General features: G+C 38.3%; 1 protein-coding gene across 6 annotated transcripts in view; it reads right to left on the bottom strand.

The window, feature by feature from the left end:
- DUSP16 (dual specificity phosphatase 16) overlaps positions 1-21,572 on the bottom strand; it is a 68,315-nt gene that overhangs the window by 19,834 nt on the left and 26,909 nt on the right. For 4 of the 6 annotated variants that reach the window (XM_062592816.1, XM_062592823.1, XM_062592839.1 and 1 more), the window contains exons 2-4: positions 17,315-17,390; positions 9,859-10,459; positions 8,648-8,786 (exon numbers count right to left, since the gene is read on the bottom strand). In XM_062592816.1, coding sequence (XP_062448800.1) covers positions 8,648-8,786; positions 9,859-10,089 — 370 coding nt within the window. In that variant the 5' untranslated portion in view covers positions 10,090-10,459; positions 17,315-17,390. The remainder of the gene's footprint in view (positions 1-8,647; positions 8,787-9,858; positions 10,460-17,314; positions 17,391-21,572) is intronic. The other 2 variants (XM_062592843.1, XM_062592844.1) reach the window with 1 other exon arrangement.

Consider the following 21,572-nt stretch of genomic DNA (forward strand, 5'->3'; position numbering starts at 1 on the left):
TATCTGAACACTTAATACAGAACTGCAAAGTGCAGATAACATATTACTGGTTGTGTCCAACATACAGTAAAACCACTCAAGTAACACACTAACAGTATATAAAATTCGGGGGAAAAAATATGGATGTTTCTTATGTTCACTCCATGTTATGCTGTTTTTTTTTCCCCCTCCCCTTTATAGAATCTTTGCTCCTTATATTTCTTTCAAATGGTTCAAGTGATGCCAATAGATGTAATCAATGGAAGTAAAACATGATAGTTCTAGAAAACATTGAACAACAGATTCTGAATTAAAAACTAAAAGCATTTTTCTTTGCTTAGAGAAATCCAAATACTTGTAATACAGATTTAGTATTGGGAAAAGTACAAAGATTAAGCAGAAACTTCAATCTACAAAAATACAATTTTCAAAATTCAAGTGTTGGTCTTCATTCACACACAACACAGCCTCTCTTTGCATGAACACAAGTTACTCATCTTCAGTTTTAGGGTCTTACAGCTGGTCCAGCAAAACTTCATCTGTTATTGAGCAGCAGATCCTTGTACTCAGCCTGTAGACTTCCCTCCATCCATCAGCCCAGGGCCCCTTTCCTCACCTGCTCTCTGCCTCCCTCAAAATACCTGACTCTTCTGCTGGATGCCGGGGACAGAGCAGACTGCTGTCATCTTTTCCGACTCTCTTTCAGAGATTGCCCTGAACAGCTCACTGACAATTGCACAACATATTACATCTCACTCACACTTACAGAACATAGTACAGTAAGAGGACTGCTGGCCAGTTTTAAGTACCAGCTACTACATTAGTCAAACAGGCCTGTTTTAGTAACATCTCCTGCATCCACACATATGTAACAATTAAGATTTTTCCTTTGCATTAAGTTTAGTATAACACAGTTATTCCCTCATACACATATTTATCTTATGCATCAACTTCTATATATTTCTAAGATACAGACAAACTGATCACTAGATAATCCTAATATCTCTTTAAAGTTCCTTTTAAAATTACTACTGAAACAACCAATTCTGTAATCCTCTACTATTCTCAAATATTTTCAGAGCTCTGCACCTTAAGTTTTCTCTTTAATTGCCTAATGATAGCTGCTCTCTTACAAATCAAGTATTCACATATTGACAAAGCACAGAAAAGCACAGATACTTCACTACACTTCAGAGATAAAATGGATTAAGATAGGGTGTGAAATTAACGTGCAACAGCTGATGTGCCTGCAACTCTGCAGTAAAAGGTTAATATGAGGATAGGGGACCTTCCTGTTAGGAGTAACTTAGTTCTAGTACAACTGTCCAAATGTGGACACAACTGCTAAAGAAGAAGCGTTCCATGCGTACAAATCTTAACAGTACTGCTTCCATTTTGAAGAATGAACTTAAATTGCATTTGCCCCGAAAGGATTTCTTTTTTAAAGATAGCCATGAAATATAACTTGGAATGCAACGAAGATAAGAAAATACATGAAGTGATGTGAAGAACTGTCTGTTTCCTATGAGCCTGTCAAACAAGGCTCTGAGCGCCTCATGTGATTGCCTTTCACATGCAGTGCCTGGCAGCAAAGCTGAAAAGGAGGAGAGAAGAACAGAGACTCAGCAAGAGAAGAAAACAGGCTGGTAACCAGCTTAAGGCACCTTGCCACCTTCTCAAACTAACAGAGACTCAATGTCAAGACTAGAACAGCAGCTTCAGACTTTCATGCTAAGCAAGCATATTTTTAAACCAAGTAACTCCAGAGACAGCAGACTTAGGAATCCTGCCTGCTTACTGGGGAATCTCTTGTGGTCAGATTCTCTGGTGGCCACTAGAGCGTGAGCTCCACATGGCTTTTTTTCCAGTGCTGAGGCCTACACAGCACTGCTGCTTAGCTCAACCTGGAAATGCTTTTCATGCCAACACACTAATTTGACGTGCTCCACTGTACCAATGCTTACTTCCACAGAACTTGCCAGAACTGCTATCATATTTTATTTTGTTACTCCTTCGGTCAAACCTTACTGAAAGTGAGCAATAAGCTTAAAAATCTTTGTGGTAGACAGCAGACAGAGACTCAATATGGCAACACACATGGCATCCCTAAAACTTCAGGCTAAAATAAGTATATGAAGTATTTTATACAATGTCCCAGTAGATCTAGCTGGCCCTGCAGCAGTGCGCGCCTCATATGATGCATGAAAGAATTCCTGCTCTTGCTGCTGATATAGATACAAGACACAGTGAATATATCCAGTTTTCTGCAGCCCACAGAGGCTACTGGAGAAGCCCATACACAGGATATAGCCAATTTTGGCATTTCTCTTGAGCACCATTCAAATCAGTTGCTTTTCCTTTTTCTTCCTCTTTAGATTCTGATTACTCAGAAAAGACCAAAGGGAGAAATTAGTTTTCTCTCAATTAATTCTTCTTGAAAACAGACTATAAGCAACTTTAATCCTTTTCCCACAAGACCTAATTGTCTGCCAGTCCATCAGTGTTAAGTCAGCATCAAACACAATTATTTTAGAGCAGATGCAGGGAGTAGAGTCTAGGGCCCAAGTGACGAGTCAAAAAACATAGGAAAGCATTGCATGAGGGAGACTTTGAAGCTTGTTTGACAGAAGATTCCCCCATCCCACCTCTACTTTTAATCCAGAATTAGCCTTTTCATTCAGGCTACCAATTATTCATGAATTTTATATAGCTATACACTAATAAAGAGTATATTAGTATCCCTTTTTAAACAAAAAGAACAGCATCAAAACCCAGCAACATCTCCAACTAGCTCTACAACATAATGATTAGCTCCTGTACATTTAAGTAAACCTTAACTAAACTTCTGTATTCACCAAGGGTATGCAGTGGAGTACACTGATGTTTAGCTTTCCCCCACAATTTGGAACTTGTTACTGTAAAGGCTTATCAGTACCAGGCACATAACCTGTTTACCATCACTGATATGCAAAAATTGAATTTAAACAACATTATAGCATGACAAAAGATACACAAAATACTAATGTTTATTTTGCCTCAAATCAGATCAGACACTGTTCTGTGGCATAACTGCATTTTCATATTCATATTCCCACTGAACACTTTCTGCCCATACACATTAAAATGCATATCTAAAAGCTACAGTATAGTTTTTCCCCTCTGTTGTAATGAAAAGGAGTTGTAAGCTTTTCAACTCAAACTTCTACAAATCTTCAATGTTTCGACTTTGTTTAAATGAGCTGCAGACCTACACAGACAGCTACAATTCATGCATTCCAGCTCCACTAAACAGGGACGCTTGCCATTTTCCATTACACAAGTTCACGCTGCAGAGCCCAGTTCAGATCGCTGCCATCCCAGCAGACAGCACGCCTCCCTCACTGCTCCCTTCCCATCCCCTCTGATTATGGTCACTGGGATTCGCCATACAGACTCAAAGCTTCACAAAGCTCAGGTTTTATTATGGCAACATTCAGAAAGTGGCCCTGTTAAGCCAGGTGTTCTGCAAGCACAGGAGCAAAGCAAGTTGCTTGCCCCGAAGAGCTTACTGTCTTTGGTAGGACAAGGTTAATAGAGGGGTTAAGCAAACAAGCAGCAGGGGGAAGGAGGGAATAAAAGAGAATCGGGTGAAGCCCCTCTCCCAAAGTGGTACATACAGATAGAAGAGTCAACATAAACAGAAGCAAGGGGAACATCCTGGACCCTTGCTCGCCCTCTCTGCTCTTAAGAAAAAATACCCTCGTCATAAATTCAGTCAATTAAGTTTCATAAGCATCCAGAAGCATCCGAAACAAAAGTAAAGTTCACAAGTTATTCTTGAGTTTCAGAAGTATTATGAGAGCGTTACGTTAGTCAAACTTTGCTTTCTCTCAAAAGACAGAAAATGGATAAGCATATGAAAGTAATAAAGCATACTCCCATTTTTCAAATGCTTAAAACAATCATGGCACTAAATGAACACTCAAAACCTCACTCTAAGTACAACGGGTGGGAGGATATTTGCACAGGGCCAGCTGTAGCCAAGGGTACTAGTTTCTCTAGGCTCTCACCAAGGCTGGAAGAGAGAGAGAGGCTTTCACAGAGTATGATTTAAAGCAAAGCTCCTTTCTTGTTCTCCTCTGCTCCCCACCGACAGAGACTGAACTCCATTGGCTACAAGATCAATTTGAGAACTTGCATCCATTCAGCAAGACTTTTACTTTTTCACTTTTAGAGACTTGCTGGTAACACCATCCACATTCAGATTATCAGAAAATGAGCATCGTTATGCAACTATCCTTTTCCCTCTAAGCATTGGCAGAATACTTAAATAGCTTACTCCCTATTATTTCAACTTCCAAATAACTCAAGTTATTTTAATCAGCTATCACCACTTGGAGATATGCTCTTCTCCCTGAGATGTTTCCAAAGGATTTGTGCACAGTGAATGCTGAGAACTTTAGTCAACCACAACCAAACATTATAAAAGTTCACCTCCAATATTAAAAACTGGAGGTGGCTAGGAGAGAAAAACAAATATAAATGTAAGACAGGAAATTATCAAACAGTATAAACAGCTAATTCACACCATCTTTCAGTACACACTGGCTACCCACATATTTGGCATTTGGGATTACAGAAGTAGGGAAAAGATGTTTTAAATTCCACATCTTTGTTCATGTCAGTGGCAGATGGAAATGACCAGCTCTGTCCAGCTCTTCTGCCACAATATGTAGCTTTCCTGGTAACAAAGCAGGGAGAGGACATTTTTTTTTTTTTTAATCTAGCTTTAGGCCAGTAGAGACAATACAATGGTAAATGTGCCCTTGAGATGCATTGTCCTCCATGTGAATCTTCCATTTTGCACATGCTTTCTGCTAGGTGTAGGACAGGACAGGGGGAAACCGTGATTTGGAAAGTTTCAGCAAAAATATTTTTTGCAATGCTCTCTAGCTAATCACTCACTATTCTGTTTCCAGGACCTTGGCCTGATCTCAGTGAACTCATTCTGTTTGTCTTCCTTTTTTTCTTCCACCTTCACTTGTTTTATGACTTCATTTATTGTTCGCTGTGTTATCACTGAATACGAAATTAATAAATTATGTCTTTCTGCTTATCACAGTACCTTCGTACTCGGTGAAAGCTCAGAGACCTTGTGAAGATAAAATCCATTAAATCATATTGTTGTTCATATTTTTCATAGGCAGAAGCGTAGCAGCGATTAGGAGACTATTCACCATTTGGACCTGGACTGCACGTTACCGTAACTCTTTTCTGCAATGACTGCACCCAAACAAGGTTTTGGAATGGTGCTGTACAACTTCCTTGACTTCAGTGTTTAGTGTTCATGCTAGTCAAACACAGGTTTCATGCTCGGTGCCTGGAAAAACTGCAGTTCTCCATTAGCAATTCTCTGAACTGTTAAGCTGACCTGTATAGTAAATAGCATGTAACAGTTTAAATATACTCCATTTTTTCAAGACGGCTCTCATCTGACCTGAGCATGAGAGAGCACTCTTTCTTCTCCAGTATGCCTTGCTTCACTCATTGAAGGATAGCACCTTCATCTACAACAGTGTTTGGATGCTTTTTTCTACTGGTTTTCTGCAGACAGGATTCAAGTATACCCAACCCTGATTTCATCTACAGATCAGGTCTGTGCTGTTTAATGAAAGGCATAGTCAATACAACACAATCGCATACAAATTTATAACAGAGTATAGGCATTGGAGAGTTGAACTGTACAGGTACTTCTAGAAGCTCACAAAAGGCTTCAGTATGTTTTATTCCCCTTCCTCAAAAACACTGATTGTTCTCAATGGCACTGAATACCCAGTTATATCAAGTCTAAGTGGCAATATAGCAATTGACAAAAAAGAAAAATATGTCCTTTATGATTTGCTGGCTAAACTTGCTCCAATTTTGCAGCACTTTAAGAAATTATTACAGAGTTCAGTGAAACACGTCCACAAAAATTCTGCTTTTGGTTTCAGTTCAGTGACAATACGGTGTTTCTATATTAGGCTACTGCAATTTCTAATCTCAGGTTGGATAGAGAGACAGATAAGGATTTATACCTGCTTTTTCAGAAATCCTTCCATTTAGCAGGAATTCTCTGCATAGAAAAGATAATATAAACCTCCACTTCATCATCACAGGCAACCTTTGCAAGGTAACCATCATGAGGACATCCATGCTTATAAGAGGCAGGCTTAAGGAGAAAAGTAGGAAAAAATAAGTGTATTATGAAAGCAGACAATTAATAACTTCCACTGGCATAGTGGAACAGAAGACTCTTGCTATTTAACACCTTGATAGTGCTATAAGCATCAAGCAAGAATGTCAGTAGCCTCTCCCAACTGTATCTGTAGACCAAGCAGAAATACCACAAACCAAAAGAGCTAAACTATTAAAAAACTAATAAAAAATTCTAAAAGGCTCCATAAAAATAAGTCCAGTTCTCAAAATACAGGAAGAGAATGGTTCAAGTCAAATTCTTGTGTTTGTTTAACTCAGTGGGGTAGGTATTATGATGGTAATGGGAGTGGGGTTAAACCTTTAGTACCCACATTTCAGTATTTTGTGCACTGTTAAAAATTAAGAACCAAAACAAAGTATTTAAAGTCTTGAGAACATACCTCACCAGATTATATTTTTATGAGGTTAGATCAAAAGCTTAAATTTATTGATAAAGGTTCCTTTGAGGTCTTTACATTAGTTACTTCAGCGAAAAACAACCTTCAGGTTAGAGCATACCTCTATGCACAACCTAAATAATTAAAGTAAAACCCTATGAAACTTGCCAAATGCTCAGTAATAGGGGAAGAGGGAGGCAGCAAGAACAGAGACAGGAATTCAAGATATTTGTTAATTGCTGTTCATTCTATCTCAACAAAAAAATATTTTCCTACCCCAAAACATTTATTTAAGGTCACTGTTTTAAGTAAACCACATCGAGTGGCTTAGGGAATACTCAAGTCCAAAGGTTTTTTTTTCTGCACAGTGCATTGACCCCTATTCTCATTACGAGCCATAAATGTTTACTAGAGTTTGTCATCAGTTTGCTGAGACAACACATTTTATCTGGTTTTTGATAGCTGCATATCAACAAACTCCAAGAAATGTTTTGTAAGACCAAATCTTGCATGCTGTCCCTTCCCTGACAAGGCTCCAGGAAAAGAATATGAAGATTTTTCTCCTTAGGATATAAGCAGGAAAGGTAACGCTGCTGGGACTGCAACTAGCTACAGCACAGTGGAAGATGTATTTACCACCTGTGTGAAGATGTTTCTTTAAGTAGCCAGTTCTTTAGCAGATGTAATAATACCAAAAGAATTTTGAAAAGGATTTTTGAAAGGAAGGAAGCTAATTATAAGAGAAGGAAATGCTATCAAACTGAAGGAACATAGTTGATGTTAATTACTTTAATACCAATTCATCTTAGTTGGCTGTATTTCCTGAAATAAGTACTTACCTGTAACAGAGCAATAATAAACACTTTCTTTGTATTTCCCTTTTGTTACTATCAGTTGTGTTTGCATTCAGAAATAGCCCCATTCATAACTATGTAACCAAAAAATGACGCAACTCTCAAATCTAATCTCTGCTAAGAAAAATGTATTTGACATGTTAAAAAAAATCTTCCTTTCTACTAGACAGTTTTAATACATTACCTTCCCTTTCTTCCCCTAACACACAAACTAATTCTTCAGCTGTAGATGGCTAAATTCATCTCAGCTAGTTAATATGCACTTGTATCTTATGGGTGTTTTAAGCTGCATTTTAGGCTTGAACAGGCAACTACCATATACAGATAAAAGAAAAAATCCACAATACTTTCTCATATTATCATTTTGAGGTACACATCTAGTGTTTGCCCAAATGAGGTAAAACTGGTGTGCATTCCCTTTCTCATATTATCCCTTCCTACAGAGGCCATGTAAAAGCCTGAGGATGGAGACACTACAATTATCTTCAGGGGGTCCAGCAGACTGAGAAGAGAACCAGAGCCATGCTTACAGTAAACCAAACTCAAAACTACAGAAAAGTAGTAGCATTGATAGAGTTTGGGCAATCTTTATTTCAAACTCCTCCCAAGGATGACATTTCCCTGACAATTCTAGGAGTGAAGAGCTGTGCTGCCCTCCTCTGCTTGGCCTTACTCAGGCTTTCTCCTTCCCCCCATGATATCCAATTCTTAGTTACAGAGAACTGCCTCTCCTCCCACCATGAAAACAAAGCTGTGAATAGTCTGTATTGCCACATGGAGTTATGATCTTCTCCAGGGTATTAAAAAAAAAAAAATCTCAAGACAGATCAACAGAGTTAGATATTTGATTAATACTGCATCAATTCCTAGTATTTACAAAGCTTAAAGAGCAGAGTACTGCATCTCTCGTATGATTTTTCATACTAAAATAGCAAATATATGCATCTAAAGAAAACCATATTGATCAATTCCCATTTACACAGCTCTAGGGGTGTAATATATTCCCTGTAACATGCAATTCCTACACACGGTATGTATTATGAATGTTACTATATGCATAAAGATAATGAAAAAACTAAGCTATAACTGAAGTGTTACACCAACATTTTTGCAAACTTGTGTACATACCAACTACATCAACAGCATTCCTTTTTTTGCAGTATGGGGTTTTTTGTTTGTTTATTTTTTGGTACATCATACCTGAAAGCAGATACACAGAGCTGAAATTCTTCTCCAGTTTGCCCAGAAGCACAGTAAGAAAGCAGTCAGATGAGAGTGAGGTCACGTCTTTAGAGCTTTGGTCATATACCACCACCTCCTGCTTGCAATCAATTTCAATCTGAAATACAAGTCATTGAAAATAAGGTACAACAGAGGAAGATGATTAAAAGCACATTATCAACTGCATGAAGTCAGGCTAAGGGCTCCTACCTGTGTACTACACAATAATCCAGATATCTGGATTTCTTACCTAGCTATATACAAAGCAACTATTATTTTATACTTAATATTCCTGACAAAATTTAATTCCTTCGAGAGTTTAAAATGTATTATCTGATCCAAGTTGAAGCATACTCTGTAAGCTTCAGTCATCGGTAACATCACTTATAAAATTCATTATTTTTTTTACTAATTCCCCTGCCCCCAGCCTAAACAGTTAAAAAAAATGTCCAATTTCAGTTTCTGCTCCTAAGCTTTTTCTTTAAAGAGACCTTAAACTGCCTAAAGCCATATGCACTTCAGACATCTGTAAAACTACACGTAATGCATGTTTAGATGATAATAAAAAGGGCTTCAATTTTTTAACATTTCAAGGCAAAAGTATCATATGCAGATTACTTCTGTCATTTAAGACATTAAAAACAATTACTAATGGACTAAAGTCACATAGCTACACATTAAATTTTAAAAACTTGGCAATTCTCTTTTCAGCAGCAACACTATTACAAAACAACAAAACAAAAATCCCCAAAGCTATACACATGAAAAGCATTTTAAACAGTAAGTGGGAGCCAGGACTGACATAGCTACCAGCTTCTTTCCAAACTGTATAACCACTTATTAAGCAATCCCTGCTACCTCAGACTCCAAAGAATCCTCTAAAGTTTAGACTGTGCATGTTTAGTGCACTAATTACATACATTTAAGGGTCTGTGCTTTATAAGACTTACAAGCAAAGTTCTTTCTTAGTAATTTCAAAGTCCCAACGAATTACTCTGTCACGTAAGAGACAGCAGCTACAAAGAATGCTAAACTTTTTAGTAACTGACAGCCTCTTAAATCAGGTAAGCTCAGCAAAAAAATCCCCCAATTTTGTTTTTTAAAACAAATTACCTAAGGGAAAATTATTACATGTTTCTCTCCAGGCACTCTAAAACAAATGCAAGCAATAACAGGAAAATGACCCCTACCTTGTGTTTTGCTGAATGCTGAATGAGCTCTGTAATCAAAACTTTGTCCTGCTGCAGCCTCCGCTTCATAAGCTTGGAGCAGTTAATGTTGATGGCATCCAAGATGTGTGATGTATTGTATTCCACAAAGGGGCGGCTATCAATCAGTAGCAATTTTTCTGTACCGCTCTCCAGCAAAGCCACCAACTTCTCAGCGACAATGAGTTGCGTCCTGATCATCTCATCAGCCATGACAACAATAAGGCCTCTTTCACCACCTCCCTCTCTAATTTGCTGTGATGATGTAATGGCTGTGTACTCAAAGGCTTAGCCACACCATTGTGCTAGAAGTGTATGAGGTCATGCTGGTAGTGACTGGCAAAAGAAAAGTTAAATCCATTTTCAGAAAGAGCTCTTCAACCGAATGTCTCCTTCTGCTTCCAGTTGATGTGCCGTTACAAAGGGTTCCTTCCACAAAGCAGTCCCTCACATCTGATTCATCAGGAGATGACTATGGAGTGGCCATTTCACAATTCAAACAAAAGATGCTTTCTGGCTGCCACTGCATTACATCATTCTTTACCTTTGCTCCCACCCATCAGCTTTCCATGGGACTAAGAGCCTGTAAGAAGGGGAAGATAAAAAACACGAATCAGATTAGGCCTTGAAAGTTTGCAGCATAAAATATTCAGCTTTGAGAGTAAGTACACAGTGGTCTGTACCATAAAATAATTGCACTCCTGACAAGTTCCCCCCTCCAACTTTGCTGTATATTCCAAAAGTCTAAGAGATAATTTTTGCAACTACAGACTCTGAATCTATTCCAACAATCTTGCCTGTACAATTATCTTGAATTTCAGACAACATACTCTGTCTTAATTGCAGACTTTTGTTGTCACTAGCTCTGTCTCTTCACAAGACTTTATTAGAATATAATTAAGAGATACTGCCCTAAATCATGGCATTCTTCTCAATAGGAAAACTAATTGGATGTGTTTCTGCACTTTAGCAGCATTAGTAAAAAGTTGTAAAATTTGTTAGGATACTTTTCTAAAATTCAATGCCTTGAAAATTATTTCATAAACTAGTACTGCATCTCTGGTAATCAGCAACGTACAAAAGCAAAGATAAAACTTATATTCACCTCCCTCCTTAGAGAACATGATTGAAGAGAAACCAGAAGAACAAAATGCTACATCAGAACAAAAGCATTTTATTTGAATTAATCACCAGATATGAAATCCGAGCTTTGTATACACTATTGAAATGTATAGCATCAGGCACTGCCTGGCCCTCCTGGAGCAACTGGAACAGTTATTTGACATGCACTATGCTTTTCATACACACTAAATGTCTGAAGCAAACTATACTTCAGTCAAATTATATGCCAACAGCATTTGAAGCACAGTAGTAAATCAACTAGCTGAAATGTTTCACCATCTGTTTATATTACTGTCACACAGTTGACCTCAGGTTTTTCAGAGTCTCCCAAAATACGCTTTCACAGAAGATATCTCCAGGGGAACACTCTTTGGAGAGGAGCCACCATAGGGCTTCATCCCCAGGAGATTTAGAAGCAGTTTAGTACACTTAGTGCTGCAGCTACAGATCCAACAGGAATCATGAGTCAAAGATGCTTTGCTCCCACAGTTCAGAACTTGGTCTCTTAGTGAAGACATGCATATTTACAGCAATCCACCTAAGGCTGCAAAGAACAACTCAAGAACAAACACAAGCCATGCGTTCAACTGCCTTGGTGATGGACTCCTGACAAAACAGAACTACTTAGCATGGTGACTCAACTAAGGCAGCAGAGCTAAAGTGTTAGAGCCTCTATGCGAAAGGACAAACTTTAGAAAGATCTTGACCTATTTAATATGGCACACTGCTTATAAACAAGCAGTCTGGGCTCAGATCAGTACATGATAAAGCTGACCTGGCAAGGAGCTATATTCTCCGGTTCGTGTTTCACACCGTAGGATCCCTTTCCTGCTTGAAAAATGATTTTAGGTCAGCAAAACTATGACACACACCTCTTGCATGAGACCAAGTACATATTCAAGCAATGCCTGGATCAGTTCTGGCTTGTGCCATCTAACCTATTACTCCAGCAGTCTTCTTACCTCCGCTTTTTATTGAGTGGGACAAAGCAAGGCAACTCAACTGTCAGAACCCTGAAGCAGTCTGGTAGGAAAAGGGGTGACAAAAATAAAATACAAGCCCAGCTGATTGACACTCTTCCTTAAGGCAGTGAAAATTTGCAAACAGGAGCAAGTTAAGAGGATATATTTTCTCGAACACTTAAAATCTTCATCTTCGTACTTGAATGTGTATTGTATATTAAAAAGCTGTTAAAAAAAAATTAACTCCTCAGTTTAGAGTACACATGAAAAACGTACATTGTACTTGTAATGCTGAATAGCTGATTCACTTACAAATGTGAGAAGAATAGAAGCAATTCTGTACTCAACTCAGCAACAGCGCACACATCTTGGCCCCCAGGTACTAGAAAAACCCTACCAGCTAATCTATAAATCGTTTAATAGAAGTCCTATTAGAGCAACAAGCCACTTATGTTTAGCAATGGGAAATCTCAGGACAGCAGGTGTTCTATTCATTAGATGAATTACACAAACTTACATATACAAAAACATAAATTAAATTCATAAAAAGTATAAGCCTCACCTTAATAAAAACAATTAGTCTTCAAAAAAATGCAGAAAACAAAATTAAAACAAACTTGTTCCATGTTCTGAAGGGAACAGTTTCAGTAACAACACACACACAAAAAAAATGCCAGGTTTCACACAAATAAGCACTGGGCTAATAAAATGGAATTATCCAAACTGAAACACATAGTACTGAAGTGCATATTGTTTTTCTTTAAAAAAAAAAAAAAAAAAAAAAATCACTAAAAACCACACATCTGTTCCAGTCCTTAATCAAATTTATTAAGTAAAAGCCTTCCACACCTATCTATACAACCTAATTGGCAGCAGTGTTTCCCTTCAAAGGGCAGTGATTATACACAGGCCTCAGCTCTATGTAGACAGGCTAGAAGGTATCAAAAGACTGTATCATCATGGAAGGGGGAAAAAAAGTCCAAACTTGATAGTTGCGTCCAATTTCTTTCAGTGAGAGAAAAAAATGTATTTTTTATTCCTCTCAGCATGCCCTGTCATGAATTTTGATTCTTCTTTTTGCAAAGGCTGCCAGACAACAAGCCTACTTAAAAAAAAAAAAAAAAAAAAAAAAAATGAAAACTTTGCCAATGGCTATAGTGGGAACTGGCTCTAGCTCTTCTATGAGCTAGACAGTGTGGTCATGAACTAGACAGTCTGTTTTGATAGGTAAATTGCTGACTTAAAAGTCCAAGTAACAACAGGAAAATAAAGCAGCTGAGAAGCTGGAAACTGCCAAATTCTAAAATGAAGCAGTTAAAGAAAAGAAATAATCCTTATTTTGCAACTTTAAGTTTGGGACATTTCATAACTTCCAAACTCTTTGTTTGCTGGCTTGGCCTTCATTCTCTTATGATAAAAGTGTCCTCTTGCAGATCTTCCAAATAACTCAAACTAGTCGTATACGGTGGGTGGTAAAGAACAAATTTTTTAATGCAAGGCAAGTAGGCTACCAGTCAGAGTCCTTTCAAATATTATTATTGTGTTACACAACAGTAAGTTTCTGAAAGCACTCTGCCAATGGCTGGAAAGTAAACTTAACAGTAATGTCATCTCAAATTATTGTGACTGATAAACATAACTATTGTGATTTTTAAACACATTTTTTTTCCTTCCCTCCCTACCAAGGGAGCTATTTCTGTCAAAACAGCATTCCACTGAAAGTGTTTGGTTTTTTTTCTCCCCACTGTCTCTGATACAATCAGACTTTCAGATTCTTCCTTGGAGCCCACCTAATCAAGAGAAACTGGCAGCCCCTGCTTTAGGTAAAAACTGGAGATGAATGAACTGAGAAGTACAAACATTTAATCTGTGTGTCTCCCCTTTCCTGGCAACTGCTCTAATCACTCAGCTACTATGAGGTGTTGGAACATTTGTTCCATTTCTAATCCAAGTTTGTAAACAGACAAAACTGCAGTTTCTTGACTGCTTGCTTTCTTTGCTCTACTTGTAACCTAGACCTCAATGGTATGTATCAACACTATGGTGTCTCACAAAATGATGCATTATAATGCTTTGCCCTAAAGAGGCCATTATGTTGCTGATCCTCAAGCTAGGAAACTTAGTCACAGGATATTCTACACTGAAATCAGCATTAAGGAAAAGTGAAACATAATCTGACTATGAGAATACTGCATGAAGTCACTCACATACAGCTTGGCAATACTGCATGGTCTCTTCCTCACTGTAGAGGACTGAAACACGTGGCACTGCTTGTTACTAATTTTCTCAAAAAAAAGTAAAACTTAACTCACTGTAAACCAAAAATGATTTGTATCCAATACCTGGCCAGTATCTTTAGAGTTCCTCCACTTTGTTTAAAGCACTGAAACAACCCAAACTCTATCTATGCATGTTTGCATGCTATCTTACACACAAAGAAAACTGGATCCTCTAATACTTGTATAATGATACCACTGAACTACAGGTTTGTTCTTTCTCTCTAGGATCCTTGCCCATTCCATAAATGACTCAGATGTAAGAGAAGACAACCGCATAACTGAGAATCTGGTACCTAAGCTGTTGTGTTTTATTCTTCAGTCAAAATAATTCACATTTCAGATGAAACCTTAATACCTATCTCTACCACCTTGAGTCCAAGCTATTCCCTTACATTATAGGAGGATGCTTATTTTAAGCATCTCAGGCTTCAGCTCATATTGTAGCAATTACTTTTAAAGACATAGAACTGACAAGAATATGTTAAAAACCCTCAGAATTATGCCCTAATTCTTCCTAGTTTAAAGAACTGGCAAATAGCTTCTAGAAGGTTTGCAACAATCTCTGAAAGATCTCTAGCTTGCACAAGAAAACAACCTTGAAGTTGAACCTTGGTGTCATAAACACTAAGCAATTTTGTTTATGACATCACCCGCCTGCTTTGTCAGGTTCCTCCAGCAATGCTCCCGCACTTATCCGTGCTCCATGCCAAAACGCCAACAAAACGATTTTACGATATCTGAACATTAGAGAGCCTGAAGGAAGACTTTTGGATACGCAGTTTGAAACACCTGAAAAAAAAGACTATTTTAAAAATCATGCATTCTTCCACTTGCTAAAGAGGCAAACACATGCATGTACAAGAAAAAAACAAAATAAAACAAAAAACCCAGAAAACCAATATCCACCTTAATGTTTCTCAGGTTGGACAACAGTGGGGAAAAAAATAAATTAAAAGCACCTGAATCAAAGCACTGAGGTTGGAGCTTCTAAACTACAGTATGCATGTGACTGCCGGGACATCAGCTGCTTCAAAGGAGTATTTGACTTTGGTATTACTGAGCTGGGAGCTCCCAGTGGTTCAATAGCTGGTGCCACTATCATCAGCACCAGTCCCCATCACCATAGCCGCATGAGATCCTCACCAACGAATCCCTGTAGCAGAGAGGAACTCATAACCTAGAGTCCACAAAGTAAATTCTTACTCCTGCAAGACACCCCCCACCACCACCTCCTCAACATCTATGATACCCAAAACATTCCCTCACCAGCCTCAGAAAGATTTGAAGTAAAAGCTGTCCTGGGAAGAAGCTTATAACCAAAGCTATTGAAGACTGGCTGACAATCAAGAAGAGAGAATGCTGTTCCCTACCTTAGGTTGCTTCTCATCATTAGTGAGAAGCACAGTGCTTATTGAGTGTATGGGAAATAAAATTTGTAGTAAGTGAGGAATGGCAAAGTTTTCCCTGAATTCAGCAGGCAAACCAATAAATTCCAAAGGCCAACAACAGTAAAATCTAGGGAAAAAAATTTACCAAGGTTACAAGAAGCCTATGTCTTACATACCACTATGCAGACCACAGTGGAATGAGATTACAAATGCCTGTGATTTAGAAGACAAAGACCATTAACACAAGATGTAAGGGTTCACATTCCTCAGACTAGAGAGAGGAGGGTGTTTCCTGGATTTTCAGATGACTCAGGCAGTGTCATCATCTCATAAGCACATTTCCTCAAGTCAGGTAGGAGATGACAGAACAGACTTTCCCCCTCCCTCCCTAGCACACTCCACATTGGTGCAAGGGTGGAGAGCAGCAAGGAAGCCATTCAGAAAGCTATGGTCATTATTTGAAAATGACACTTTCATGAACATGATATGTGAGAGAAATAGTTTGGGGATTTTTACTCTGCTCTCCTGAGCTTGTCTGTAAGATCAAACTGCCTGCTCCTTCCTGTCCCATCTTCACTGAATCTGTATTCTAGAGCTATACATGCAGCCAGAACAGAATAGCATTATTTTCTCTCTCTTGTAAAAATAAGTCACAAACATTTTAGATTGTACACCATACATTCATGACAAAGGCAAGTATAATCCATTGGGGGAAAAAAGGGGAGCATCTTCTGTTCAGTGATCTGCTGTATTTTATTCTACTTGACAAATTACTTGCTCAATTTTGATTACTTGTTCTAAAGAAAAGTCACCCCATTTCACTCTGCTCATCAGTCTGAGAACTGAGACATACTGAGACAGAGTCAGAACAGAAATAGTAAGTCTTCCCTGAATAAGCTGCAGAAAGACATATCCAATTTAGATTAAGCTCTTTCTTTACATCTATTTCTCAGTGTCATTTTCACCACCAGCACTCTCAGATAGCTGGGCTAAGAACAAACAGAATTTCCTTTTAGACAACAGTATGAAACTGCTTACTATACAAATAATGGTATTAGAAAAAAGATAACCTGTTCACATATTAGCCTATTCTCCTACCCAAAAGACCCACATGCTGTTGTTCTACTCAATATACCCCTCTATGTATGTGCAATGTTCTTGCAAATCTCACTCATGCACCCTCACTAACTCAAAGGAATGAGCCAGGTCATCCTCACTTGCACTTAACAAGCCAACCTATTTGACACTCACTACGGAATAACAAAGGTTTATTATGTATTACGGCAGACAAACCTGATTGTTACAATATGAGCTCATGGGATGCGTTAGAATATGCTGTTGATACATAACATCACTCAATATTTAACAGCTCACATAGTTTATTCAGGGACTCCCTTCTCCACCCATATAAGATGATCTTTACATTTGAAAGGGATTTTTTTAATTGTACGTTCACAGCATATCAATGACGTCTAGAACGAAAGCTTACCTAATCCACTTGAAACAAAATTCTATAATACAAAACACTTGCAGTTTCCTATTGCCTGAGCCACTAGACAACCATGAAGAGCTGCAATGGATTTTTAAAACATCATTCTCTCTGTATGATCTCTAACTCAAAGCAATTGAAAATTCTGGATACTTTTACATTAGTTCCTTATTATCTTAGTCAAAAACAACTACTCACCTGCACTTAAGTCAACTTCTAATAGGCTGAACAGAACAGAGAATGGTCCACATACAGAGGCCAGAAGAGGGAAATCCTAAATACAGGAAAAATAAAACAAATCCCTTATTACAAGTCAAAAACCAGAAGATGGATTTCACACTATCAGTGTAGTCATTTGGAGTAAAAATCTCCCAAATATATGAAAACCTAGCTGATCTATGAATGCTAGAATTCAATCAAATGGAAGGAATCAGAACTAAAAAATTACATTATACTCTTCTTCTAAAAGACATGAAAAAAATGCAGCAAGTGTTTTCCCACTCGGTTTAGATATAGCTTTAAAAAACAAAACAAAACAACTTGCACTGAAAAACCTAAAGGCTCAGGAAAAGAAAAAACAGCCACAAGAGCCTTGCAAACAATTTGACCCATCTCCCTCCTGCTGGAAAGCTAATTATTAACTAACATTTACAGATGATGCATGTGTGTGAATTTAAGCAAATCTGACCTCACCAGTTCTTGTTCAGTATCTATTAATAGGGGAATTAGCCAAAAGTTAGTTTGTTTCCAGCTGTATCTGAAATGGACAAAGGTTAATGAAACAGAACATTTCAGGTAATTGATCCCACCTTCACACACACTGAAAAAAAGCCTCAGCCAATACTGGGAACTGGATGTTACCAGTCATCATATATAGTCATACCTGTACAGCCTCTATACAAAGTACCACGTTACTACATGACCAGATAAAATTATAATATTTACATGAAGAAGTTAAAAATAAACACATTAATGTTTATTAACTCCAAACTGTTTCCTGGGCAGCTGAACAAGATTCAAATCATCACTACCAAGAGATGACAACTCTACTTAATCATTGTAACACAAATCACCACAACTGCCAAGCATTGCCTTATTATGAAATGCAGGTGTGGCCCTGAACGACGTAGTCGATGCTATCAGATCAGGAAGAGCCACTCCAGAAGAGGGCAGAGCACAGCATGGAAGTCAGTGAACAGATTCACAACTGATGTCATCTCACAAGAGGGTGGAGGGGGAAAAAGAATTACCTTGCTGTCTTTGGACAAGTATTTTAAAACTTCGCAAATGTAACTGGCAGAACTCTGGGCTAGGGTGGTTCAGGCAGATAATTAAAATGTTTCCTGCTTAGTCTACACTCTGCTCACTGAGACAGACACCTTGACAGGGCCCAGACCATGTTTCTCCTTTGGCAGTTTCAGGTGGGACAGCTCACCACTTCTCTGCCACTAACACATCAGCACCCATATACGAGAGCAGCAGGACAAAAAAGCTCTATTGAATACCATGCCAGATCTGCATCTCCCCGACCTGCTCTGGCTGGCAGAAATCCTCAAAAGCCCCAGGAAGAGGCTCTGAAAATCTCCCTTGCTCCTTTCCTCACTCCCACACCAGAGCTCTGGCAGACTACAGTGAAGAACGAAGAGAAAGCTCTCCAGATGGTCTTTGCTGCATTCACTTTTTCCAGTCATATCACCAGAAATGAAAACAAACCCTGTACCTAATGTACATCAGGTTCTGCTGAGACACAAAACCCCAGAATCAGAGACCACGTTGCAATCATCCAAGGAAACAAAGTACTGGGACAAAATACATTCCCCATTTTGCTCTTTAACGCTTCACATGCAGTTTCTAGAGCTTCTCAGAATGGCCAGCATCTTGGCATTCACTAATGCCTGTCAATCACACTCTCCAAAGTCTTTACAAATAAACTAATGACCATCTCATGGAACTTTGTAATATTTTCCCCCACTTTAATGAAAAGAAAGACATCAGGAGTTTAGAGCTGTTGCCCAAAGTCTCCATTTCACCATTAAGGAGAATTCATTCCGCTAAAGATCAGACGAGAAACAGAGTATATATTTAATTTCAACATATTTTACTGGAAGGAGGCGTCATATTTTTAGAACAAGGCCTGCTCATGACTGAAGACTGAGCTGCTACAACTTCAGCCATAAGCATTAAGCACATTTGGAAATTCCCTGGCAATGCTGCTGAAGGAGCAGACATTTCCTGTACTTTTCAGAAACATTTTATATCTTCCTCCTCCTTTTTAGCCTTGATAGTAAGAAGGCAGAGGGAAACAGAGGATACCGTATTATAACTAAGTGAAATGTGAATGAGCCACCCAAGTTTGAAGTGGAAACTTCAGCAATTCATGCTTGGGAAAAAGAAGAAGGGTAGTGGTGGTGTAGGCAGGAGTCTTTCATTATTAAGAGCCTAAGATTTTTCTGCTGACTTCAAGAAAATAAATATACATCCTTTCAATTAGGGTGAATTACAAAAGCATATAAACTTGGATTTTCCCTTGACTTCTGGCAAATAAGCACTCTTTCACGCCTTATTTAAGTACCCTTTTTTCTGTTCGCCAGAATTAGAAATGAAAACCTTATTTTTTTTGCAGGCCTTCCTCAAACTGCAGCTAAAGGAACCCAGTAAGTCCAGTAAGAGACATTCCACCAGATCTACACAGAGCAAACAAGCGAGAAACTAAGAGACTGAACTTTCAAGCATGACAGCATCCTTCTATGGCCCTTAGCATCTTTCCTTTCCCATAAATTTAATCCTGTATAAGGTATCAGGCATAAAGCTTATTAGTTTGTTTAGCCAGAGTCAGCAAGCCTTACAACTCAAGTACCTCACTTTATATAGTCAGTCTGAAGAGCTCCCACACAAAAGCCCAGGTGTCTTATGTCCCATACTATTATGGAACATAAGAATTTACAAACTGTCAGGCAGTAGGACAGTTCCTACTTTTCCAACACACATTACAAACTTCATCTTGTTCCTGCATATGGGATGCTGAAGATCTATCGTTTAGTTGTGACAATGGGCAAATTCCAAACCTGCAATTCCTTATTGGCACTTGTATTTTAGCATTCAATCCAAAGACAAAATGCAAAATCTGGAAGGGTTGAACTTCTTTATAAATCCTTAACCTCTTGAAATTCCAGTGTCTCCTTACTCTTTGTAGGACAACATTTTTTTTTTACAGCAGCCCCTTTCATGGCACCCAGATTTCCATCTACTACACATCTTGAGTCTACCAGATCAACTAACAGTGCTCTGCAGCTACACAGACCAATAAAATGACTTGTGCATTTCATATAGCTATCTTTTTGCTAAGAAACAGATTAAAATGAGGATGAGAGCTCTGAAGGGAAATGCCAAATAAACATTAAACACAGTAACTCCATAGTCCATGCTGCTACTTTAAAAAGCTTTCAATGAGAAAAAGGTAGTAAGACCTCAAAGTCTTTAGGTAATGTTTAGCCTTTAAAGTTAAGACCTTTTCTCCATTGAGAGACTTTAAGGTAGAGGCATTCTAACAGAGGTGATCAAATAATACGGGCCTGTAAATAAAGTAGTCAAAAACAACCCCCACAAAAAAAGCAACCTTGATCTATTTTGTGGTCACTGTACAATAGAAGGATGGATCTGAAGTGTCCATACAAATAGGATGCTTTAAAGCCAGAGGATAACAATGGCATTTTAGTATGGGAACAAATCAGAATAGCTTCTGGGCAAGGTAGGAGTGAATTTCTTGCAGCAGACTTTTTAAATGATTCTTCCCTAAAATTAAATCAGATAACTAAAGATCACAGTGAGCTGATCTCCCTTAAGGACAGAGATATGTACACTGCTTCCATGGTCAGCTGGGGGTTAAAATGCAATGGTCTTTCACCCATTTGAGGAAATGACACGAGTTCTCCCGGAAGGCAACAAGCACATTCAACCCATTCTCATCAGGGCATGAGAAAGTTTGGAAGGGATTTTTTTTAAAAACCGTCAACATTAATACTTTGTTTCTTCCTGCTTGTGTCTGAAAATACAGTGAACACCACTGCATGTGTCCTGTCAGCTGTATAGAGAAACATCTAGAAACTTTAAAAAAATCGCCCAGTAAGTGTTCACGAAATCTACTGCCAAACTCACTCAAAAGACTCCGCAAGCTCAAAGCTAAGTTAATTTTCTAAAGAGTGCATATTGTATAGTCATAATAGCACATAGGAGCATCTTAAAAGACCTGCCATAGCAGTTACCCTTTAAAGGCTTCCAAAGGGAAGTCATCAGAAAGAATGCTGGGCCCAGCAAAACACCTGAACACAAATATAAGCTCATTCCTACTCAGCAAAGCAGTTAAGTTTTAATGTGTTTCTCCTTAAATGACATTTACACAACAAGTTAATGATAGTATATTGCAGAAAACAATGAAACCACAGAGATGGTATAACTT

The sequence above is a fragment of the Rhea pennata genome, chromosome 1 (assembly GCF_028389875.1).
Source record: "Rhea pennata isolate bPtePen1 chromosome 1, bPtePen1.pri, whole genome shotgun sequence".
Lineage (NCBI taxonomy): Eukaryota > Metazoa > Chordata > Aves > Rheiformes > Rheidae > Rhea > Rhea pennata.